The 21,008-nt window shown below is 33.4% G+C and overlaps 1 protein-coding gene across 1 annotated transcript; it reads right to left on the bottom strand.

The window, feature by feature from the left end:
* Positions 1-20,228: 20,228 nt before the first annotated feature.
* On the bottom strand, positions 20,229-21,002 carry LOC124930147 (immune-associated nucleotide-binding protein 9-like). Its single transcript, XM_047470510.1, has 2 exons — positions 20,933-21,002; positions 20,229-20,836 (listed from the first exon to the last, which is right to left on the bottom strand). The coding sequence occupies exons 1-2, from the start codon at positions 21,000-21,002 to the stop codon at positions 20,229-20,231; spliced, it is 678 nt and encodes a 225-aa protein (XP_047326466.1).
* Positions 21,003-21,008: the final 6 nt, after the last annotated feature.

Genomic DNA, 21,008 nt, shown 5'->3' on the forward strand with positions numbered 1-21,008 from the left:
TGAACAATTAATGATATTCAGGTATATGTAAATTTATCTAGTTATAGTACAAAAGAAAAGTTAGCATATCCTTACTGTAATAAAAATAGATGAGATTGATAAATGGTTGTAAAGAGTGTTACATGTATCGTTTTCTCCCAAAGAATCACAAATTTCAAAAGAAAAAAGAATTTTTTGATGGTACAATTGAATTAGAAAGACACATAAATTATTATCAGGAAAATATATTTTACATCGAGTATAAGATTTGAATGGTATAATCTTGAGTACGGATTCTACTAAAAAGACAAAAATATCGCATTGAAGGCCGAGTGATAATTGGAATAAGATGAGTATTTTTGTGATTTACTTTATTGGGAATCATTATTATTGAGACATAATTTGAACGTGATATATATTGAGAATAATATTTTTGATAGTGTTATTGTAACAATTATGGATTTCAGGCAAAACTAAAGACAATATTAATTCACGTCTCGATTTATCGCTCATGAATATAAAACATTCTTACATCATGTTGTCAATGGTAATAATTGTATCCCATCGCTCCTTATACATTGTCCTCAAAAGAAAAAAAATAAAGCTTTGCCAATTTCTTAAAAGATTAAAAATGTCGAAAGGTGTTTGTTCAAACATTGGAGGTTGTATAAGTGTTAGTGAAACAAATATTTTAAGTATAAAAAGTCATGGTTGTCATGTATTGCTAGAATTCCCAATTCCTCTTGCAACACGTGGATTACTATCAAATGAAGTGTATGAAGCCCTTGTTGATCTATCATTTTTTATATGTTATGTTCGAAATTAATAAAAATGAGGACATAGAACAACTTCAAATTGATATTACTTCGACACTTTTCAAATTAGAAAAAATATTTCCAATCATCATTTTTTGACATAATGGTACACTTGCCAATTCATTTGGCATATTTTCTTAGAGAATTTGTTCAATGCAGATGGATGTATCTAATAGAGCATTATATGGTTATTTTGAAGACATATATTTAAAAAAAAAACATATATAAGCTTTGATTTATGTGGATTATCTTATAAATGAGAGTATCAATTTGTGCTTAAGATATTTTGAAATTTTATCTATACAAACTTCGTTTAATCCATAAACTTCTTTATCAATATTTTCTGTAATTGAAGAATTATCAACAAGAACGACATATATATATATGAAGATGGTGATCGAGAGCGATCTCACGTGTAAATATAAAAAATTGTGAAGAAGCTGAATCATTTTACAAGTATGAATATTAACTTATATATTAATCAATCTCATTTTTTTATAAATATTATTTTACCATGATTAAATTATATCTAAATTTATGTGTTGTGAGTAAATGCAAGAGTGCGTTGTTAATACATTGGTTTTTTTCAAATGATAAAGTTGATAGACAATATTCATATTTTTTAAGGATAAAGTAAATTGAAATGTTTGAATAAGATCATGTGTTTCTCAAAAAAGACTTAACACATTGTTTGAACTTGATAGATGGAATGCTAACAAATTAAATTCAAATAAAAAAGATCTTATAACTTTGAGACACGGTCCTATGTCGTATGCAAAGAAATTTTTATATTGTAAAGCAAACGGGTCACCAAATATATGCATGAGTAATGTTTAAATACACAAAATAGTGGTATCTTGTGGCCGAAAATAATGGAAAAGAAACTGTGAACTATTATGGACTATTGGAAAAAATTATTGAAAGACAATACCTTTGCGTAAAATAAATTATGGGTTTTAAGTGCAAGTGATTTGATATGCATTCTAGAGATAGAGAAATGAATGTTGATAAAAGTGGTTTTGTGAGCATAAATTGCAACCGAAAATTGAGAAGTTAAAATGAACATTTTATATTGGTCACTCACACCAAACAAGTGTTTTATGTGAAATATACAACTTTGGTGACTAGTCTGACATTATGCATCTAAAATTTTTTGTAAAGTAATGAGTATATATTATTATTTTCTCTTAAAAAATCACAGATTTTTATTACTGTTATCACAAAAGTCTAACTACTTTTATTTTGAGGTTTCTGAAAATCGAATTAAGGGTAACACATACACTTAAAGTTAACATAAAAGTCTAACTACGCACTTTTTTTTTATAATTTATGCACATTCTTTCAATCTTCATACATCGGTTAATGAAAAACCATGTAAATATTTACACATTTTATGACTTTATGACGAATTACCTAAGAAGTAGTTGTGAAAATGAATGGTACAAACTAAAAGTTGAGTCATTTAATAAAATATTTTCACTTTAACTTATATATAATAAATTCTTTTTTATTCGTTTTAAAATTTGGTTGACATTATGCACTTATTTGTTTTAATATTTTAAACTATAATTTAGATCAACAAATAAAGTTAAATTGACATTTTGTATCTAAAATTATTATCCCTTATTTTTTAATTAATTATCATATTATTTGTTTATTTTATTTGTGAGAATGTTTTTTTAATATGTTGTCTAAAATTTATGATTAATTTTAGTTAAACATTTTGTTCACGTGTACACAAAAAATCAACTTTATTAAAAAAAATACTCGAAGTGTTACGTGGGATAAAGTTATATTGGTAGTTAAAATATATAAATTCGATGAGTTGGTTTGACTGAATCGAAAGTAAGGTTAATATAGGAAAAAATAATTAAATTATGGATTAATGTGGAATTAGATAGTTAGTTAAAAAAATAGATTGTCAAGTAAAAATGTTCGAAAATAATATAGTATTAATATTTAAGTGAACTAATATTAATATTTTTTAAATAAAATTTTAAACAATTTCTTTTTAACCATTATTAATATTTTTTTTTGTAATAAAATATTTTATAATTAAAATTATTAAGTAAAATAACATTTTAAATTAATTATTTAATAAATATTTAATTAAAAACTAATATATTTAACTTAATTTTTTTTGTCTTTTAATATTCATATTTTCAAATTATTATTATTTATTTATATATATATATATATATATATATATATATAATTATCCATAAAATATAATTAAATAATAAAATCTAAAAAGAAATATTTTGAGATGTTTTAAATTGTTATTTTAGTTTATAGTGGTATGATATATTGTATATTTTGTTACTCTCTCCAAATATTTATACATAAATAATATTTTGTTATATTCTTATTCGTGTAAATTCACGGGATGTTAGTTTATATAAGATGCTTAAACAATGTTTTATTCCTTTGTCGTATTTAGATATGTGATTAATTTGAGTATATGTGAGAGTAAATAGATATTTGGATCAGATCATTGGTTGACCGCCTATAAACTTTGAATTATTCATTAAAAAAAAATAAGATTAAAAATGAAATAAGTCTTTGATCTTGTAAGGGTAAAACTCTAACCTTAACTATTATGTTTCAAATTCAACAACTATTTTTATATACATGTGCACATGAACTTGCAACATTTTTATTTATTAATTTTATAAATTGTATTATTCTTAATGTTAGAGAGTGAGATTTTTTTAATATGAATTTAGTGTTTTTTTAATTAATAGTCATATAAATTGTATATTTATATATAATCATAGTTAAGTTGTACATAATAAAAATCAAAGTTCAAATCTCACCATATGCAACTTTAAAAATATTATAAATTCTTATGAAGAAACAATGTTAGTTTGCAGAAGTGAGAGTAAACATTTAAGAGATGAGAGATCGATTGTCATCGATGCTTGGTCTGTTGAGGGATAAAAGATGAAAGTGTGATTGAGATTTTGGTGGTTGGTTTTGCGAGAGATAAGTGATGTGTGAAAGTGTGTGAGGTCACGATATTAGTAATGAGATTTATCCATTGAGATACATAATATTGGTAGTTAAATATGTAAATGAGATGGTTGGTTGAGGGATAAGAGGTGAAAGTGTGATTGAGATTTTAGTGGTTAGTTTTGCGAGAGATAAGAGATGTATGAAAATGTGTGACGTCACAGTATTAGTAATGAGAGTTGACAATTGGGAAAAAGAATATTAGTGGTTAAATGTGTGAATGAGATGGTTGTTTGACCAAAGTGAGAAATGGAGGTCACGAGATTAGAGGTAAGTTGGATTAGTGGTTGGTTTGCCGAAGTGAGGGTAAAAAGATTACGGTATTGATATGAGATGGTTAAAGTATAAAATGCTCGAAGTGAGGTCACGAGATTAGTATTAAGAAGTTCATTGGAGAACAAAAAATATTGATTGATAAATATATGAATGAGATTGTTGATTTACCATATAAGTGAGAGTAAGGAGGTTGGTGATATGTTGAGATGATTGGGTGTAAAAATAAAGTTACATGATAATAATATGAGAGGTCTAGGTAAGAAATAATATTTTGGTTGACCAAGAAATGAGGGTAAAAGATCGAAGAGGAAGATGTTAGTGAGCTGATGAGAAACAAGCTGAATGAATATATTTTTATCAAATTTGTTATCATTTATTTATATTTTTTTGATGAACAACGAATCAACGATGAATGAGAGGAGAAATACGACATTCTAACTATTGAAGTCCCTTATGTTCATATCATAAATGTTGACAACGAAGATTCTAACTATTGAAGTCCCTTATGTTCATATCATAAATGTTGACAACACAGAGAATGTTGAAGATAATTAAAACGATAATGATGATAAAAATGTAAATATTATTTATTTTAACTTTATAAATGTGAATTTTATTTAATCTTTTACCACGTAAATCATAATAGCTATTTTAATCATTAATAATAGGAAGCAATAGTTATTTTAATCATTAATAATAGGAAGCAATGTAATAGTGGGAAGATGATCTCAAGTTAATTATTTTAAATATAACCATGTTGGGACAGCTCAGATCTTCTGCTACTGATTGTCGTGTTCCCCTGTGGCGGACCAATCAGATTGCAGCATTATTATTTTAATAATAAATCAATCTGGGTAGGAGACGGAGGGAGGGAGAATCCGGAATCCGGGTTTCGGCCTGGGTTCACACCAGACGCCGTTAACGGCAGCGCCTGTTAACGCCAGGAAATTATATAATATTCATATGATACCCAGATAAGATATCTTCGCTCATGGCACCGTGTTAGAGGGAAGGGTGAGATGCGATGGGAGCGAAGATCTACACGCCCGTTGCCCTGACCCTCATGTAAACCCCCCATACCCACCCATGAGAAGACCGCCAGCCGTTCATGAAAATACATTTACACGTCTATGTAAAGACCAAATTGACAGATTTTTATATTTACGTTTATTAAATATTAATTTAATTTATTAAAAAACACATGCAGCGATATAATATTCGCTTCAATTAATTCATTCTTTTTTTTTACATTTAATTTTTTTGGCCTTCAGACCCTCAGGAGCGAAGATATATTTGCTTCAATTAATTTTAATAAAAACCACATGTAAACACCCCAACCCACCCATGACAAGACCGCATGCCTTCGATGAAAATACAATTACCCGTGCATGTAAAGACCAAAATGACATGGATTTTATATTTCCGTTTATTAAATATTAATTTAATTTATTAAAAATCACATGCAGGAAATTATATAATATTCATATGATACCCAGATAAGATATCTTTGCTCAGGGCACCGTGTCAGAGGGAAGGGTGAGATGCGATGGTAGCGAAGATCTACACGCCCGTTGCCCTGACCCTCATGTAAACCCCCCATACCCACCCATGAGAAGACCGCCTGCCGTTCATGAAAATACACTTACACGTCTATGTAAAGACCAAATTGACAGGGATTTTATATTTACGTTTATTAAATATTAATTTAATTTATTAAAAAACACATGCAGCGATATAATATTCGCTTCAATAAATTCTTTCATTTTTTTAGGAATTTTATTTAATTTTTTATTTAATTTTTTTGGCTTGGAGACACTCAGGGGCGAAGATATATTTGCTTCAATTAATTTTAATAATTATATTTCCGTTTATTAAATATTAATTCAATTAATTTATAATTTTTTTAATTAATTTTATTTAATTTTGTTATTTATTTTTTATTGCCTCGAGACCCTCTGGAGCGAAGATATATTTGCTTCAATTAATTTTAATAAAAACATCATGTAAACCCCCCAACCAACCCATGAGAAGACCGCCTGCCTTCGATGAAAATACAATTACCCGTGCATGTAAAGACCAAAATGACATGGATTTTATATTTCCGTTTATTAAATATTAATTTAATTTATTAAAAATCACATGCAGCAACCGAACAAATCTTCGCCTCAATTACTTGGCTATTTTTTTTTGTTTTTTTTATATTTCCGTTTATTAATAAATGTTAATTCAATTAATTTAAAATGACATGCAGCAAACGACCAAATATTCGCTTTAATTTTGTTTTTCGAGGAGACGATTGAAAGCGAAGATTTCTTCTTTTCAATTAATTTTAGCCTGACGTTCATGTAAAACCCCCTCCCCTCCCATGAGAAGCCAACTTGCCTGTCATGTAAAATCAGTTACCCGTGCATTTACATCCCGCGAATAAATCTTCGCTTCGAATAACATTTTTTATTTTCAATTTATTTTTTGAATTTTTTTAAGAAGTTACGATATGGAACGAATATTTATTCGCTTCCATTAATAGTTGATATAATTTCCATTTCCCGCTCCAATCCCATTCTCCATCATTTTCATTTTCATAAGCAATTGTTCATATTCTTCTCTCTCTATCTCCCGGCGATAATCCAAACACTCAACGTCGAAACCCTAGATATTTCGTTTATACTACAAGGATTTCTTCTGAAGATGTCAGGGAACCAAGGCAACAACATGGAAGTGGATCCCATCGACTCCCGAGAGGTCGTCTTGCAAGTTTGTAGGAGCATAAACGAAAACGAAACTGCCCCCACTCCTGCATCCAACGTCAATCCCAGCAATAAACCAGAGAGGTATGTTAATCTTATTGTGTTTATACTAATTTTATTCAATTTATTTCGTTGAATACTGATTTATGCTATCCCACCAAAAATAATGACTTCGAGGTTTAATAACTTTAAATATGAAAGGAAGAGGAAGAGAAATCCGAAGACGAATACTAAGTCGTCATCGACTGCTGAATCAGTTTCCACAGTTGCTGTCGAAGCTACTGATGTTGCTGCAGGTACTACCCATTTTGATGAGATTTTACCACCACCTTTTCCCCCTAAAAAAAACTAATGTTATTCCTACATCCACTCCAACAGTCGATGAAGAGTTACTAGAACCACCCCTAGAAACCACTAATATTTCTCCGTGTACTACCCCATTCGATGAAGAGTTACCACCATCTCCCCAAAAAACCAAAACCATCAAGAAACGTAAACTGACATTTCTAACCCGATCATCACCTCATGGCCTCGCTCAACTGATTCCTAAATTGAGCGTAGAACAGAGGGAAGCCGTGAAGGAAATCGGGTTTGGTTCTCTTCTTACAATGGGCGTCTCCAAGTGCCTGGCGCATTTTTCCAGACACGTAATCCAATGTTTTGACCCGGATAAGAGTTCTCTGGTATTGGCCAACGGTGATGAGATCCTTATCGATGAAGATCTCGTACAGCTCGTGATGAACCTCCCTAGAGGGGCAACGAACGTAGTCGAGTCCGTTGGGGGGGACAAGACTAAGGACCCTGATTTTTTTCATTTCTTCAGGGATTGGAAGACCAGATGGACCGGGGAAGACTCAAAAGCTCCCGAAACACTATCTATGATCCCCAAGATACTAAGTAACACAAGTGCAGACAACGATTTCAAAATCGACTTCGTTGTCTTTGTTGTCTCAAGTTTTTTATGTCCAGTTCAAAATTCACGAGCCAGGTAAACATGTATTCAAACCTATTATATATCTAATTGTATTTGTGAATACTGACACATGTATTTTTTTCATTTCAGGTTCAAAATTCTCAAATCCTTAATGGATGTTGATAACATAAAGGAACTGAACTGGTGCCACTTCACACTACAACGATTGGTTGACAGTGTAAGAAGTTGGAAAGAAAAAGCCAGTAAAGATAAAAATCCATATTTCGATGGACCTATAACCCTTTTATCGGTAAGTATTGTTGCCTCTAATATATGATTTATAGATATCTAATATTTTCTAACATGTTTCCCATTCCTTTACTCCAGATTTGCTACCTAGATGGTGTTTTTGTGGAAGGTGAACGTATCCCCTACGAAAGAAAATTTCCAATAATCTCTTGTTGGGATGATGTCTCCGTGTTAGAGTTTACCAACTTAGAAGTTCGTGCCGGTGGTTTTGGGAAGGGCAGTGCAAGGGCGCGCTTAGCAGCTAAACAACCCGAGAATCCAGTTGACTCGGTTGAATTAACAGAAGACGATAATGAGGTATGTGGAAACAAGAAATTGACTCTCATTTGTCTATATTATCCTGTTTTCAAGATTAATGAAATCTGTTTTTCATAATGTACAGATGTTGACATCCAAAATCCTGCAAACTTTTAAAGATACGGCCCAACAGCTGAATTACCTATCAGGGGAGTTGGAGAAACGCAACATCGATCCGAAGCCCTTTTTTGAGGCCGGTTTCCTGAACCTCTGAGAGTCTGAAGGGTTCATGAAACACTTGAAGTTTGTGAACGATGGTGAGGTTCGTGTAGGTGTGGAAGATCCTCCAAGGGAGGCACTTGGGGACACTTTACAGTGTGCGGGCTTGAAAATCAATAGTCCCCGGGTTGATTACACATGTGAGACTGCCGTGGAGGACAATGTAGACAATCCACAAGCACTGGTTGAACTGAATGATTTTGAGGATGCATTGATGTCAAATCAAGAAAATCCATCAGATCACGTTGAACAGAATGATCTCGATGATGCCGTTCTGCACAATGAAGCTCTGTCACCCCCTGTGCAACCGAAATATGTTGAGGATGTAGGTCAGGACATTGAAGATGAATCACTCCTTCTTGAACAGGAAGATGTAGAGGTTGTATTTCAGCACATTGAAGCCAAGTCACCCCATCCTCAACAGGACGAACATGAGGATTCAGTTCTGCCCAACAAAGATGACTCACCCAGTGTTGAACCAACTGATCATGAGGGTGAAGGGAAGGAACCGGATGGGGCACACAAAGTGCAGACAACCACTGTTGAAGACGATGATGAGGGTGAAGGGAAGGAACAGGTTGATGAACCAAAATCTCAGCATGTTGAACCAAATGATGAGGGTGCAGGGAAGGAAAATGTTGCGGAACCCCAAGCTCAGTCTGTTGCACCAAGTGATCAGGGTGAAGGCAAGCAACAGGTTGAGGAACCCAAATCTCAGCATGTTGAACCAAATGATCATGGTGCAGGGAAGGAAAATGTTGAGGAACCCCAAGCTCAGTCTGTTGCACCAAGTGATCAGGGTGAATGCAAGCAACAGGTTGAGGCTTCTAAGGCCGTTGAATCTTCTGAAGATGAAGATGAAGGTGATGGGGGGACGCATCAACATTAGAGAATATCCTAAGAGGAAGATCTCAAAAATTCATGTGCACCTTCGATCCCCTTACATGCAACAGGTTGCGGATATGTTGGACCACAAAATAACCAACAAGGAACAGAGATTAGCTGATTTTGTGTTTGATCAAGACCTGCCTGCAACGTAAGTTAGTTCGCATGGTTTTAGAAATTTGAAATATGAAATTAGTTAGTTATGGTCTTCTAAATGAATCTGTTTTGCAGTGACGTTCTGTACGAAGGTGCACCTGGTAATATCACCCGTCAGTTACTTCGTACAATGAAAATGGGTGAAGAAATTGTGAGCGAAGTGATTGACGCTTGGTCCATAATTGTGCACTTCAAATGCCGTAGGTTGCCAAGGCATGAACCGAGAATAATTTGTTTCTCATCAATTTCACATGTAAGTGCATCTCCTTTTTTGTGCTATGTATCCTTCAATGTTCATGACATTGATGCTCTGCCCTTATTTTGCAGGTTAATATGCAGCATGATGCCACCTTATTTTCCCAATCCGTTGAAGAAGACATGAGAAACTACGAAGTCACAAAAGAAGACCTCATCTTCGTTGACGTGGTATGTACATATCCCTCAATTCCAAGTAACGAGTATGTAATAAATTAATAAATGTTTGTGTTCTTTTTGCAGATATTCCTACCCGTTGTCTTTTCTAGACATTTCTTCCTTGTTTGTGTGAATATTAAGGACTCCAAAATCATTGTACTAGACAACTCCGGTCGTCCACATAGAATGAAAATTATGGAGAAGTATGTCACTTTGAGGAAACAACTCGATTATTTTGTGAATTTCTTGGTAAGTCAAGGCATGGAAAGAATGGCTGCAAAGGTTAAAAAATACAGGATAACGGCCCCAAAGCTGGACTGGCAAGACAAAACAAACAAGACAGACCGTGGTGTATATTTAATGAGACATATGGAAACATATAGAGGAACGCAGAAGGATTGGTCTATTGACATCAACGAAAATAATGTAAGTGTTATACCATATGTTAGTAGATGACATTGAACAATTTTAGATGTTCTTATACTTTCTCTTGTTCTTTTGAAGGCCGGAGAAGCTTTGAGTACGTTGAGGATAAAATATTTATACAGAATTCTTATGTCTGAGCACAATGTCAATAGGTTCAAGTTAAAGACTGCAATTAGATCAAGATATTAGGGATTTTTATGTCTTATACGGAATTATACTTGTACAGTAATTCTTATGTTTACACAGGTCAATTCACATATTTTTAATGTATGGATGTTTGATAGTGAATTATAACTTATAATGCAATTCAGATCTTAATGTATGGACTGCAATTCAGATCTTAATGTATGGAGTTATAATGTATTGATGTTTGATGTGTCTTCTTGTACCCATTTTTTTAAAATCATAAACGAGGTTATTTTCTTAACTGTGTGTTTTAATATTCTTAAACGAAGATATATTGTCAACATCATGAAACTGATAAACTTGCAACCGTAATATTGACATGCTGACCTTATTTGAAACGAAATTATATTCTTATGTCTTCGTGTGGCCCTGTTCTTAACTATAAAATTTGAAATTCCTAAACGAAGATATCTTCTTATGTTCTTTTTTGGTGCAATCCATATTTTGAAAATCCGAGACGAAGATATCTTATTCACTATATGTTTTCAAATTCATAAACGAAGATATCCTCTTAACTATAAATTTTCAAAATCCTAAACGAATATATCTTCTTATGTTCTTTTTGGGTGCAATCCATATTTTGAAAATCCGAGACGAAGATATCTTCTTCAGTATATGTTTGCCAATTCATAAACGAAGATATCCTCGCAACATGTAATGCCCCTACCGGAGTTCTGTATTGATGTCAATTCAAGAATGAAAACTCATTTATTACTTCAACTACTGCTGTATCAAGATCATCACTCTCATACCCTCACTCTCACTCTCACACTACACTCTCACTCTCACCTCTCTCTCTGTTTTGACTCTTTCCTTCCCAAATCTCTATCTACCGGTGTCTTTCCTTCAGTCATTTAGTGTAAAACTCATAAGATGGATGTAGAGATGGACCCAGACATGCTGGTTTTATCGCAGCAACAACTGGAGCGATACTTAAGTCTGATCAACGATGACCCTGTCCCTTTTAGTGTCTATCATGTAGATGAGATTCTACCTCTATTACGAATAAACGTTAACGACGGACTGATGGCCCACATGCAAAGCAGATGGAATACGGACTCTCGTTCTTTTGTTATTGGGGAAATGCACATATGCCCGACGATAGAGGACTTTGCTTCAATCCTTAGGTGTGGTAGTCTTGCACTCATGATCTTGCCTGTCAATCAAGATCCTCATATGGCCGTCCACATTTGCGACAGCTTCTATGGATGTACAATGTTTGATGCTCTTTTGTTTACCCTCCAACATGGATTTCTCAATATGACAAACATAGACGAGTACATTTGGCGTGTCCAGGGAGCTGAGAGGACCATCAACCACACACAAAGCAAACTGATCATGCTTGTGGTTCTGGCTCATTTTTTTTATGTCCGGCTGCAGGACGACGGCCTTCGGAAAGGATCCTGCAGGTAGTTCCTGCACTGATGGGAAACGCCCCAAACCTGGCTAGCCTGGTACTTGCTGAGACATTACTTGGTCTTAACGAATTTGTTCCCGAGGAAAACAACTATTCTCGCCGTGGATCACCTTTGGTTCTCTACCTCTGGTTGTTAGACAAGTTGCATTGGTTGCCCCGTCCTTCAATTCCCTACACTTCCTTTTCCAATCTACAAGTGCAAAGGGTCAATGGACTCGTGCCTCCGAATTTTATTTCGGATATTCACCCAATTAGGTTCATTGTTCCGTGGTATCTCTTTACTAAAATGATGTACGAGATGAGGGGTTCTCCATTCATCATTTTGTTGGGCCTTGAGGGAACTACCTCCTACTGCACAACTGTCATATACAGACAATTTGGCCTACGGAATCCCCTACCTTCAAATGGACACAATCCTCCGGAGGACTTCATGCTTACTCCTCACCATCTTTACTTAGAGTACGCATCAATAATTGAAAATTCTTTGACGGTTTTAATCCCCAACCGATGGATCAATGTTGTGAACGAAGCCATTCAGCTATACATTCCACCCGTTATCGAACATGAGGTCGTGTCGCTGACAGGACCGATAGACGAGTCATCCTCTCATGAATCAGACTAGCTTCATTTGGATTTTTGAACAACTCTTTTGTTGGTTAGTCTGTGTAGTACTTATGTAAACGGATTATGGAATGTTTTTGTGTATTCAACAATATTATGAAGTTATATTTGATTATAGTCTGAAGTTATATTTTACATTATGTAGTTAGTTTATTCTGGAGTGATATAAATCGAATCATTGTCGTTATGTTTGATTGTTTGATTGCAATTTGGATGTCATTATGAATTCAGAGTATAATGTAAAACAAATGATGTGTTCATGTAAACCCCTTACATTGATCCATCGATTGGTTGTTCGCTTCATTACACAGTATCTAATCTGTGAATCGAACGGACATTTCTTCGTTTGTTTGTTGGTGTATTCCTTTTTAACATGTGATTGAAAACGAAGATGAAGTCGCATCCAATATTTGAAGTTACATATTATTGTATTTGTGCCACTTTCATGTCATACTCTAATGAATTTGAAAACGAAGAATCATTCGCCTGTAAGTTTCTACCCTAAACACAACATAGTTACGAAACGAAATAATATTCGCTTGATATTCATATTTGAGGTCGACCACATTGAACGAAAATGTATTCGCTTGTATATTAAATCCAATGAATGGTTGAATGATTGAAGAAGCGCCAAAACATTTTACATTACATGTCACGTCAGATTACAATCATGGCAATGATTTCACTTATGGGAAACGTCTAATTAGCCAGAAGAGTTGATATTGTAATACTTTATTATTTATAATAAATTCGTTATTTTATAAATGTTTAATGACATGTGCATGAAAATATAAATAACAAATAATTATTCTAATTCGACGTACAAAATTTCATTACATTTCTACGTTTCATAAACATTTGTGCATTTCATAAACATTACAAGTTTCATAAACATTTCTACGTTTCATAAACATTTGTGCATTTTAACACTATTCATCTGCATCTCCAGCTTCAAGGCATCTCCATTAAAGCGACCACAGCGGATCTCTCAAGCATAACTGGGGTCATACACATGTTGAGTTATCTCTTGAGATGTTTTCCATCCCAGGGAATCTCCCAAATCTGGCGCTTCCCACCAGCAGTGGACACGAATGATCTTCATTCGATCGGTAGTTTTTACTTGAGGTATCAAGCATTCGTGGTAACTGAAGATGTTTTCCACCAGTTGATCTTCATTGTACAAGTTTTCCATCACAGAGAATCTCCCAAATGATACATCCCAACAAACTATCTGAAAAAAAACGCACACTCTCAACAACAACGCTCACGAAATATTTCATGCTGCCGACGAAGATTGTATATGTAATCCATAGATTTATAGCAAACAGAAAATCTGTTTATCTTCATAAAATATTTAGATCTATTGATTCAGAAAAAGTAAATTTCCCGTGATCAAATATCAAATCGGAACAGTTTGCAGTCCTTTGATCACATCATGAAAAAGTAATTTCATTAACGAAAAAGTAATAACACTTATATTAAATGAAACAAATAATTCAATATTGTCATTAACATTATATTAAATAATAAATTATTTCTACATTAATACAAATATTTTCATAAATATTTATAAAATTATATTCGATATAATATTATGGGTATATGAAGGAAATTATGTTGAATATAAATAAGAATTAAAATATATTTTATTGAAAACATTAAGCGTGAAAACATTTTAATGTCCCACAAATTACCAAAATAACTCCATAGGCGAAGAAATCTCCGCCACAATTGTTTTTCACCTGTCCCCCGTGTACACCCCCTAACACAACCATGAGAAGCCCGCTTATCTGTCATGGAAAGACACTAACCCGTGTATGTGAAGACCAAAATTAAATGTAATTTAAATTTCCGTTTATTAAATATTATATTAAATTATTAAACATGACATGAAGCGAACAAATATTCGCTCAAATGACTTGGTGGAACAGTAGGCAGTCCTTTGTTTTGTCACATCATTATTAAATTATATTTCATCATTGAAAAAGTAGTGTGTTTTTGTATAAAACTCTATAAAGAAATCATTTCATATCTATGGATTCGTGAAAAGTATTAAGCCCGTCATCATAGGTCAAATCGGAACAGTGTGCAGTCTTTTTGTCACATCACATAAATGAATAAATATTATATTTTAATAAAGTATTGTTACAATAGTGTAATTAACATTGTATTTTATTAAATATTAATTATATATATATATAAAATTATGTTAGTAAATAAGTATACATACTATTATTTCTATATGAGCAAAAACAAATCGAATAAATCTTCGTAAACATATTAACATTTTGATTTTTTGAAACATGCTTTAATTACGTAGTGTGGGTCGGAAGCGAATAAATGTTCGCTTCATTAATTCCATGGAAACACACCAACACATGTATGTAAATGCAAAAATTAACAATAATTTTTTTTTTAATTTTTAAACACATGAATTCATCTAATTTACGATGAAAAGCAGCGAACATATATCCGTGCTCAGTGAAAATTGGAATATATGAGAAATTTATATGAAGCGAATAAATCTTCGCTTCATTGAATTCTAAGCTAACGTACATGTGAAACACTCAACCCTTAAATGAGAAGACCCTTTACCCCTGATGTAAGTACACCAACGCTTGTATGTGAAGACCAAAATTATTAAACGAATGTGGGAGGAAAATACACGCAGCGAATAAATCTTCGCTAAAAATAATTTTTCAATTTTTATCCAGTAAATCACATTTCATTTTTATTTATAATTCATTACTGAAATGTTTTCGTACGGTATATCATATCTTAAAGTAATCATTACATATCGAATCGGACCAGTCTACAGTATTTTAGACAGGAAACATCATTCATAATTTATATATTGTTAATTAAAAAGTAGAAACAAAAATTAGGTGCTGTTTGATCTTGGTACACTTATTATCGAAACCAAATATTTATAGAAATAAAGGCTCAATCCTCCGGTCACAAATCAAAAAATTATATTTAATATAATTAACATTATTCGAAATATTAAATTATTCATACATAACAAACCTTAAATTTCTTACATCAGTGTAAAAGTTAAATATATATATTGTTATTTATATTTGAAGAAAAAAGAAATTAAATTTAATTCACAGCTCAATTAAAAATGAAATAAATAAAATCAAGCGCCAAACAATTTTGGACATGTCAATTCAACTGTCACAAAGTCTCAGGCTTTGTGACCACGGCAAGTCATTTCCACCGCTACCATCCAATCAAATGTCAATCCTTTAGATTGGATACGATCTGTTAGATTTACTGATCGAAGATTTGTTCGCTTCTTCCGCATTGAGAAACGAGAAATACATGTCCTAAGCGAAGATATAATCGTACAATGCGGAATTCTGCACGAATACATCCTCGCCTATTCTAGTATGTTTCTTTTCATAATGCAGAATTACATGTCACATTCCATGAGTGAATATCGCTTCTACTCATACGAAGTTCATGAGAAACTCCTGATTCATGTTTGTGAAAACAGATACAGCCTCATGAAAATACATTCACACTAACAGAGCACTTTACAAAGTAAAACATCTCAAGCCCGACTCCGGCCGTCATACACCCAGGTTATTCTACCATCTGACCTAGCGCTGTCATCTCCGGCCTTTCGACTACGAATTCATTTCTCTTCCGGTTAGTATCTTCTGCTCCTGCGAAAATGGTAAGAAGTGTTTACGGTTGCATGCTTGGGTCTATTTCGTTTTCTTAGTTTAGTTCGTTCGAATCTAAATGTGACTCTATCATCTCAGAATCAGGATTCCGATATACAAATAGTTCCATATACTGAATCCACGACGGAAGTTAACACACTAAGGTAATTACGCTAATGTTAGAATTGTACAAATTTGCCTAGAGGCTGTATGTTCAATCTAAATTTGCAATCACGACGGAAGTTAACACACTAAGGTAATTACGCTAATGTTTAGGAAATCACACGGACGACGCTAATAGTTCCATATACAAGAATGCAAAATATTCAAATATTCAGTAACAAATTCAACCAACACATGTCTATTACAACAACAAAGGCTGCAAATCACAAGCAGCAATGGATTCTAGCAAGCTTGTGTGAGGAACACCAAACACATCCAAATATGTCTTCAAAGGATTCTCTGCCTCAAATACCCAAACAAGTTCATTCACATCGTGCCGAGACTTGTCGTATACAACTATAGTTTTGTCGTCCTCGGGCTCGACAAATGGATTCTCCATTTCTTTAGTTGTACCTCCTCCAGCAATTACAAACCCCATAAGATCTAGTTTGTAAGCCGGGAGGAATTCCCCTGCAAATATGAAGGTGTAACTGTCGAACAGTTTCGGCAGCTGAAAGAAAATACAAAACATTTTTAGTAATCATGGAGAATTGAATATCATATGGAGGAGGAGTAGGAATAAGACAAAACTTACATTGTTCAAATACCGTATTCTGCCAGCTCTTGGACCGCCCACAGTCCCATGATTATCTCGCTGCACCTCGTATAGTTCCTCGTCCACGTAACAGTTAAATCTAATTGATGATTTTATCCCTGTACAGAAACAAAAGGTGTTTTTAGTTTCATATATGTGAAAATGAATATTGAGTTAACAGTAAAGGGTTAATAATAACAGAGTCTCACAATCAATGGTAAGGACCCAACTCCCGTTCAATATTCCCTTCAATACTTTGATAGTGCGACCGCATCCACCATTAGAATCGGTGGATGCTATGACGTGGGTCACATCGTCTCGCCACCTCATTGTCACCGTGGCACCACATGTATTAGCATATTGTTGCATCAAGTGCTGTTTAAGAACAATCATAAATATTTCAGATAAACAGGATGAAAACTTAAACAATATGGAAAAAAAAGGGAGAAATGTCAAGAATAGTACTATCTCTTCACTTGTTAATTGATTTGGGCATAAAATCCAGTCTTTGCCAAAGTTTTGGACGGATGCTGTGGCGGTTGCCTGCACGTGCATGAAAAAAAAAACGGTCTTTGTTACTATGTACTAGGGTTTCATGGAAATAATATCCCAAAACCTAACACTAGGTAAGTTTTCCTAAATACGATGGATTTACATTGAAGATGACATTTTGAGAGTAGGGTTTCCTAAAGATTAACGAGACAACAACATCACATAACAAAATCTAGTTTAGTAGTTCCATAATCCTAAATATGAAAAGTTACTATTCAGGAATACGTACCATTGTGGAGTCGTGAAGATGTTGATTCTGGTTTGGTCGACGGGGAGCCGGTTGCGAATCGCCGTGAAAGGAGGCAGGAAGAGAGAGAGATGAATCGGGCGGAAATGATTATAAAATAATCATATTAAGGGGTATATATATTCAGGTAACCGGGGCGAACATGTCTTCTTTCGAAAAGCGACTATTCATTCCATGTCACATGACATAGGAAACAGGGGCGAATAAGTGTTCTCTCGAGAAGCGACTATTCAATCCATTTTACATGGAAAATGGTCTAGGCGAACAAATATTCTCTACCAACCAAAAAATTTAAATAAAAAAAATAAATAATATGAATGAATTAATTCTAGCGAATATTATATCGCTGCATGTCATTTTAAATTAATTGAATTAACATTTATTAATAAACGGAAATAAAAAAACAAATAATAAAATAGCCAGTAATTGAGGCGAAGATTTGTTCGGTTGCTGTATGTCATCTTCAATTAATTGAATTAATATTTAATAAACGGAAATCTAAAATCCATGTCATTTTGGTCTTTACATAGACGGGTAAGTGTCTTTCCATGGTAGGCAAGCGTTCTTCTCATGGGTGGGTACGGGGGGTTTACATGAGGTTTTTATTAAAATTAATTGAAGCAAATATATCTTCGCTCATGAGGGTCTCCAGGCAAAAAAAAAATTAATAAAAAAAAAATACCCAATGAATTGAAGCGAAGATTTGTTCGGTTGTTGAATGTGATCTTCAATAAATTAAATTAATATTTAATAAACGGAAATCTAAAATCCATGTCATTTTGGTCTTTACATAGACGGGTAAGTGTCTTTCCATGGTAGGCAAGCGGTCTTCTCATGGGTGGGTATGGGGGGTTTACATGAGGTTTTTATTAAAATTAATTTAAGCAAATATATCTTCGCTCATGAGGGTCTCCAGGCAAAAAACATTTAATAAAAAAAACCAAAATACGGTAGCCAATGAATTGAAGCGAAGATTTGTTCGGTTGTTGCATGTGTTTTTTAATAAATTAAATTAATATTTAATAAACAGAAATCTAAAATCCATGTCATTTTGGTCTTTACATAGACGGGTAAGTGTATTCACATGGAAAGCAAAGGGTCTTCTCATTGGTGTGTTGGGGGGTTTACATGAGGTTTTTATTAAAATTAATTGAAGCAAATATATCTTCGCTCCTGAGTGTCTCCAAGCCAAAAAAATGAAATAAAAAATTAAATAAAATTCTTAAAAAAAAAATGAATGAATTTATTGAAGCGAATATTATATCGCTGCATGTGTTTTTTAATAAATTAAATTAATAATTAATAAACGTAAATATAAAATCCCTGTCAATTTGGTCTTTACATAGACGGGTAAGTGTATATCTTCGCTCCTGAGTGTCTCCAAGCCAAAAAAATGAAATAAAAAATTAAATAAAATTCCTAAAAAAAATGAATGAATTTATTGAAGCGGATATTTTATCGCTGCATGTGTTTTTTAATAAATTAAATTAATAATTAATAAACGTAAATATAAAATCCCTGTCAATTTGGTCTTTACATAGACGGGTAAGTGTATTTTCATGAACGGCAGGCGGTCTTCTCATGGGTGGGTATGGGGGGTTTACATGAGGGTCAGGGCAACGGACGTGTAGATCTTCGCTCCCATCGCATCTCACCCTTCCCTCTGACACGGTGCCCTGAGCGAAGATATCTTATTTGGGTATCATATGATTATTATATAATTTCCTGGCGTTAACAGGCGCTGCCGTTAACGGCGTCTAGAGTGAACCCGGGACTAAACCCGGATTCTCCCTCCCTCCGTCTCCTACTCAAATTGATTTATTATTAAAATAATAATGTTGCAATCTGATTGGTCCGCCACAAGGGAACACGGCAATCGGTAGCAGAAGATGTGGACTGGGCTAGCAATGTATATTAATTAATTCTAGTAAAATAATTTCCTTTAATATAACAATGAGAAACATTGATTTTTCATGATGACTTTTTTCTTGAATGACCATGAGGATCAATTTGTTGGTTCACTCCCATTTTATTTTAATATACTTACATAACATACAAATTATCATTTCTTTCATTATTTCATTAAAATCCATAACTAAAATACTTAAATATAATCTATTTGATTTTTATTTATTTTATAATTATTTATTAATAATCTTTAAAGTCTTTTTTATAAATAAAAATAGAGAAGATTTTTAAAACAACCCAAAAAAACTCTTAAAACAAAAGTTCAATTACAGAAATAAGAAATTAAACTTGAAATTCAAAATAGTAAGTAGTTCAAGGATTTATGCATAATGGTTTCAAAAGATGATGATGAACTCCATGATCACAAAATGGTACATCCCTCTTTTGCAATTGCAAGTTCAGCACTTGCCTTCTCCAAGTTTTTCTTTAGACTATCCATTTCATTTGTGACACGTTCATTCTCCAAGTCTTTCTTTTCACAATCCGTTTCAAGTGTATCAAGGTCAGCACGTGCCTTCATCAAGTCTTTCTTTAGATTATCCGTTTCAAATATGAATTTCACCTTAGTTAATTGAGCATCTTTTTCTGCAACTAACCGTGCACCCTTTTCTTCTGCCAATTGTTGTTTAAGAATCAAATTTGCTTCAGTCAACTTTGATTCAACCATCTGAATCATCTGCTTGAACTTCTCTTCATATTCTTTTTGCCTCTTCCCCATCAGTTGAGATAACTCAGAATTGGAATTTTCTACCGATTCCAACACCTTAATCCGTTCTTTTAAATCACGGAATTCCTTTTCAGTTCTCTGTAATTCCTGGAATATTTCATTTGTATATGGCCGACCCCCATTTGATTTCATGACCTGATCCACCATTGTAAGAAGATTCTTTCGTTGATGTGTTTTCTTGTCTTCATCCTTTGTTCTGTTGTCAAATAAACTTTTCGATTGTGACAGACCCGAAGGATTTCCTGCATGAAGAAACAACATAGCTATAATTCACAATCTGCAGGGACTCAAAAATTAACAACACAAAATTAATACCTGAAGAGATTGAGAATTCTGACGACCCAAATAATCTTCAAAAGACACTTCTTCCTCTTCCAAGTCATCTCCACCGGTAAACACAACAATCATGTAGTC

The sequence above is a fragment of the Impatiens glandulifera genome, chromosome 3 (genome assembly GCF_907164915.1).
Source record: "Impatiens glandulifera chromosome 3, dImpGla2.1, whole genome shotgun sequence".
Classification (NCBI taxonomy): Eukaryota; Viridiplantae; Streptophyta; class Magnoliopsida; order Ericales; family Balsaminaceae; genus Impatiens; species Impatiens glandulifera.

What these genes read in the sequence shown, in the direction of transcription:
- LOC124930147 (XM_047470510.1), bottom strand. Translation starts at nt 21,002, where the DNA reads ATGATTGTTGTGTTTACCGGTGGAGATGACTTGGAAGAGGAAGAAGTG. An exon ending in TTTTGAAGATTATTTGGGTC is followed by an intron (nt 20,837 to 20,932) that starts GTCAGAATTCTC and finishes TTCTTCATGCAG; the next exon opens with GAAATCCTTCGGGTCTGTCA.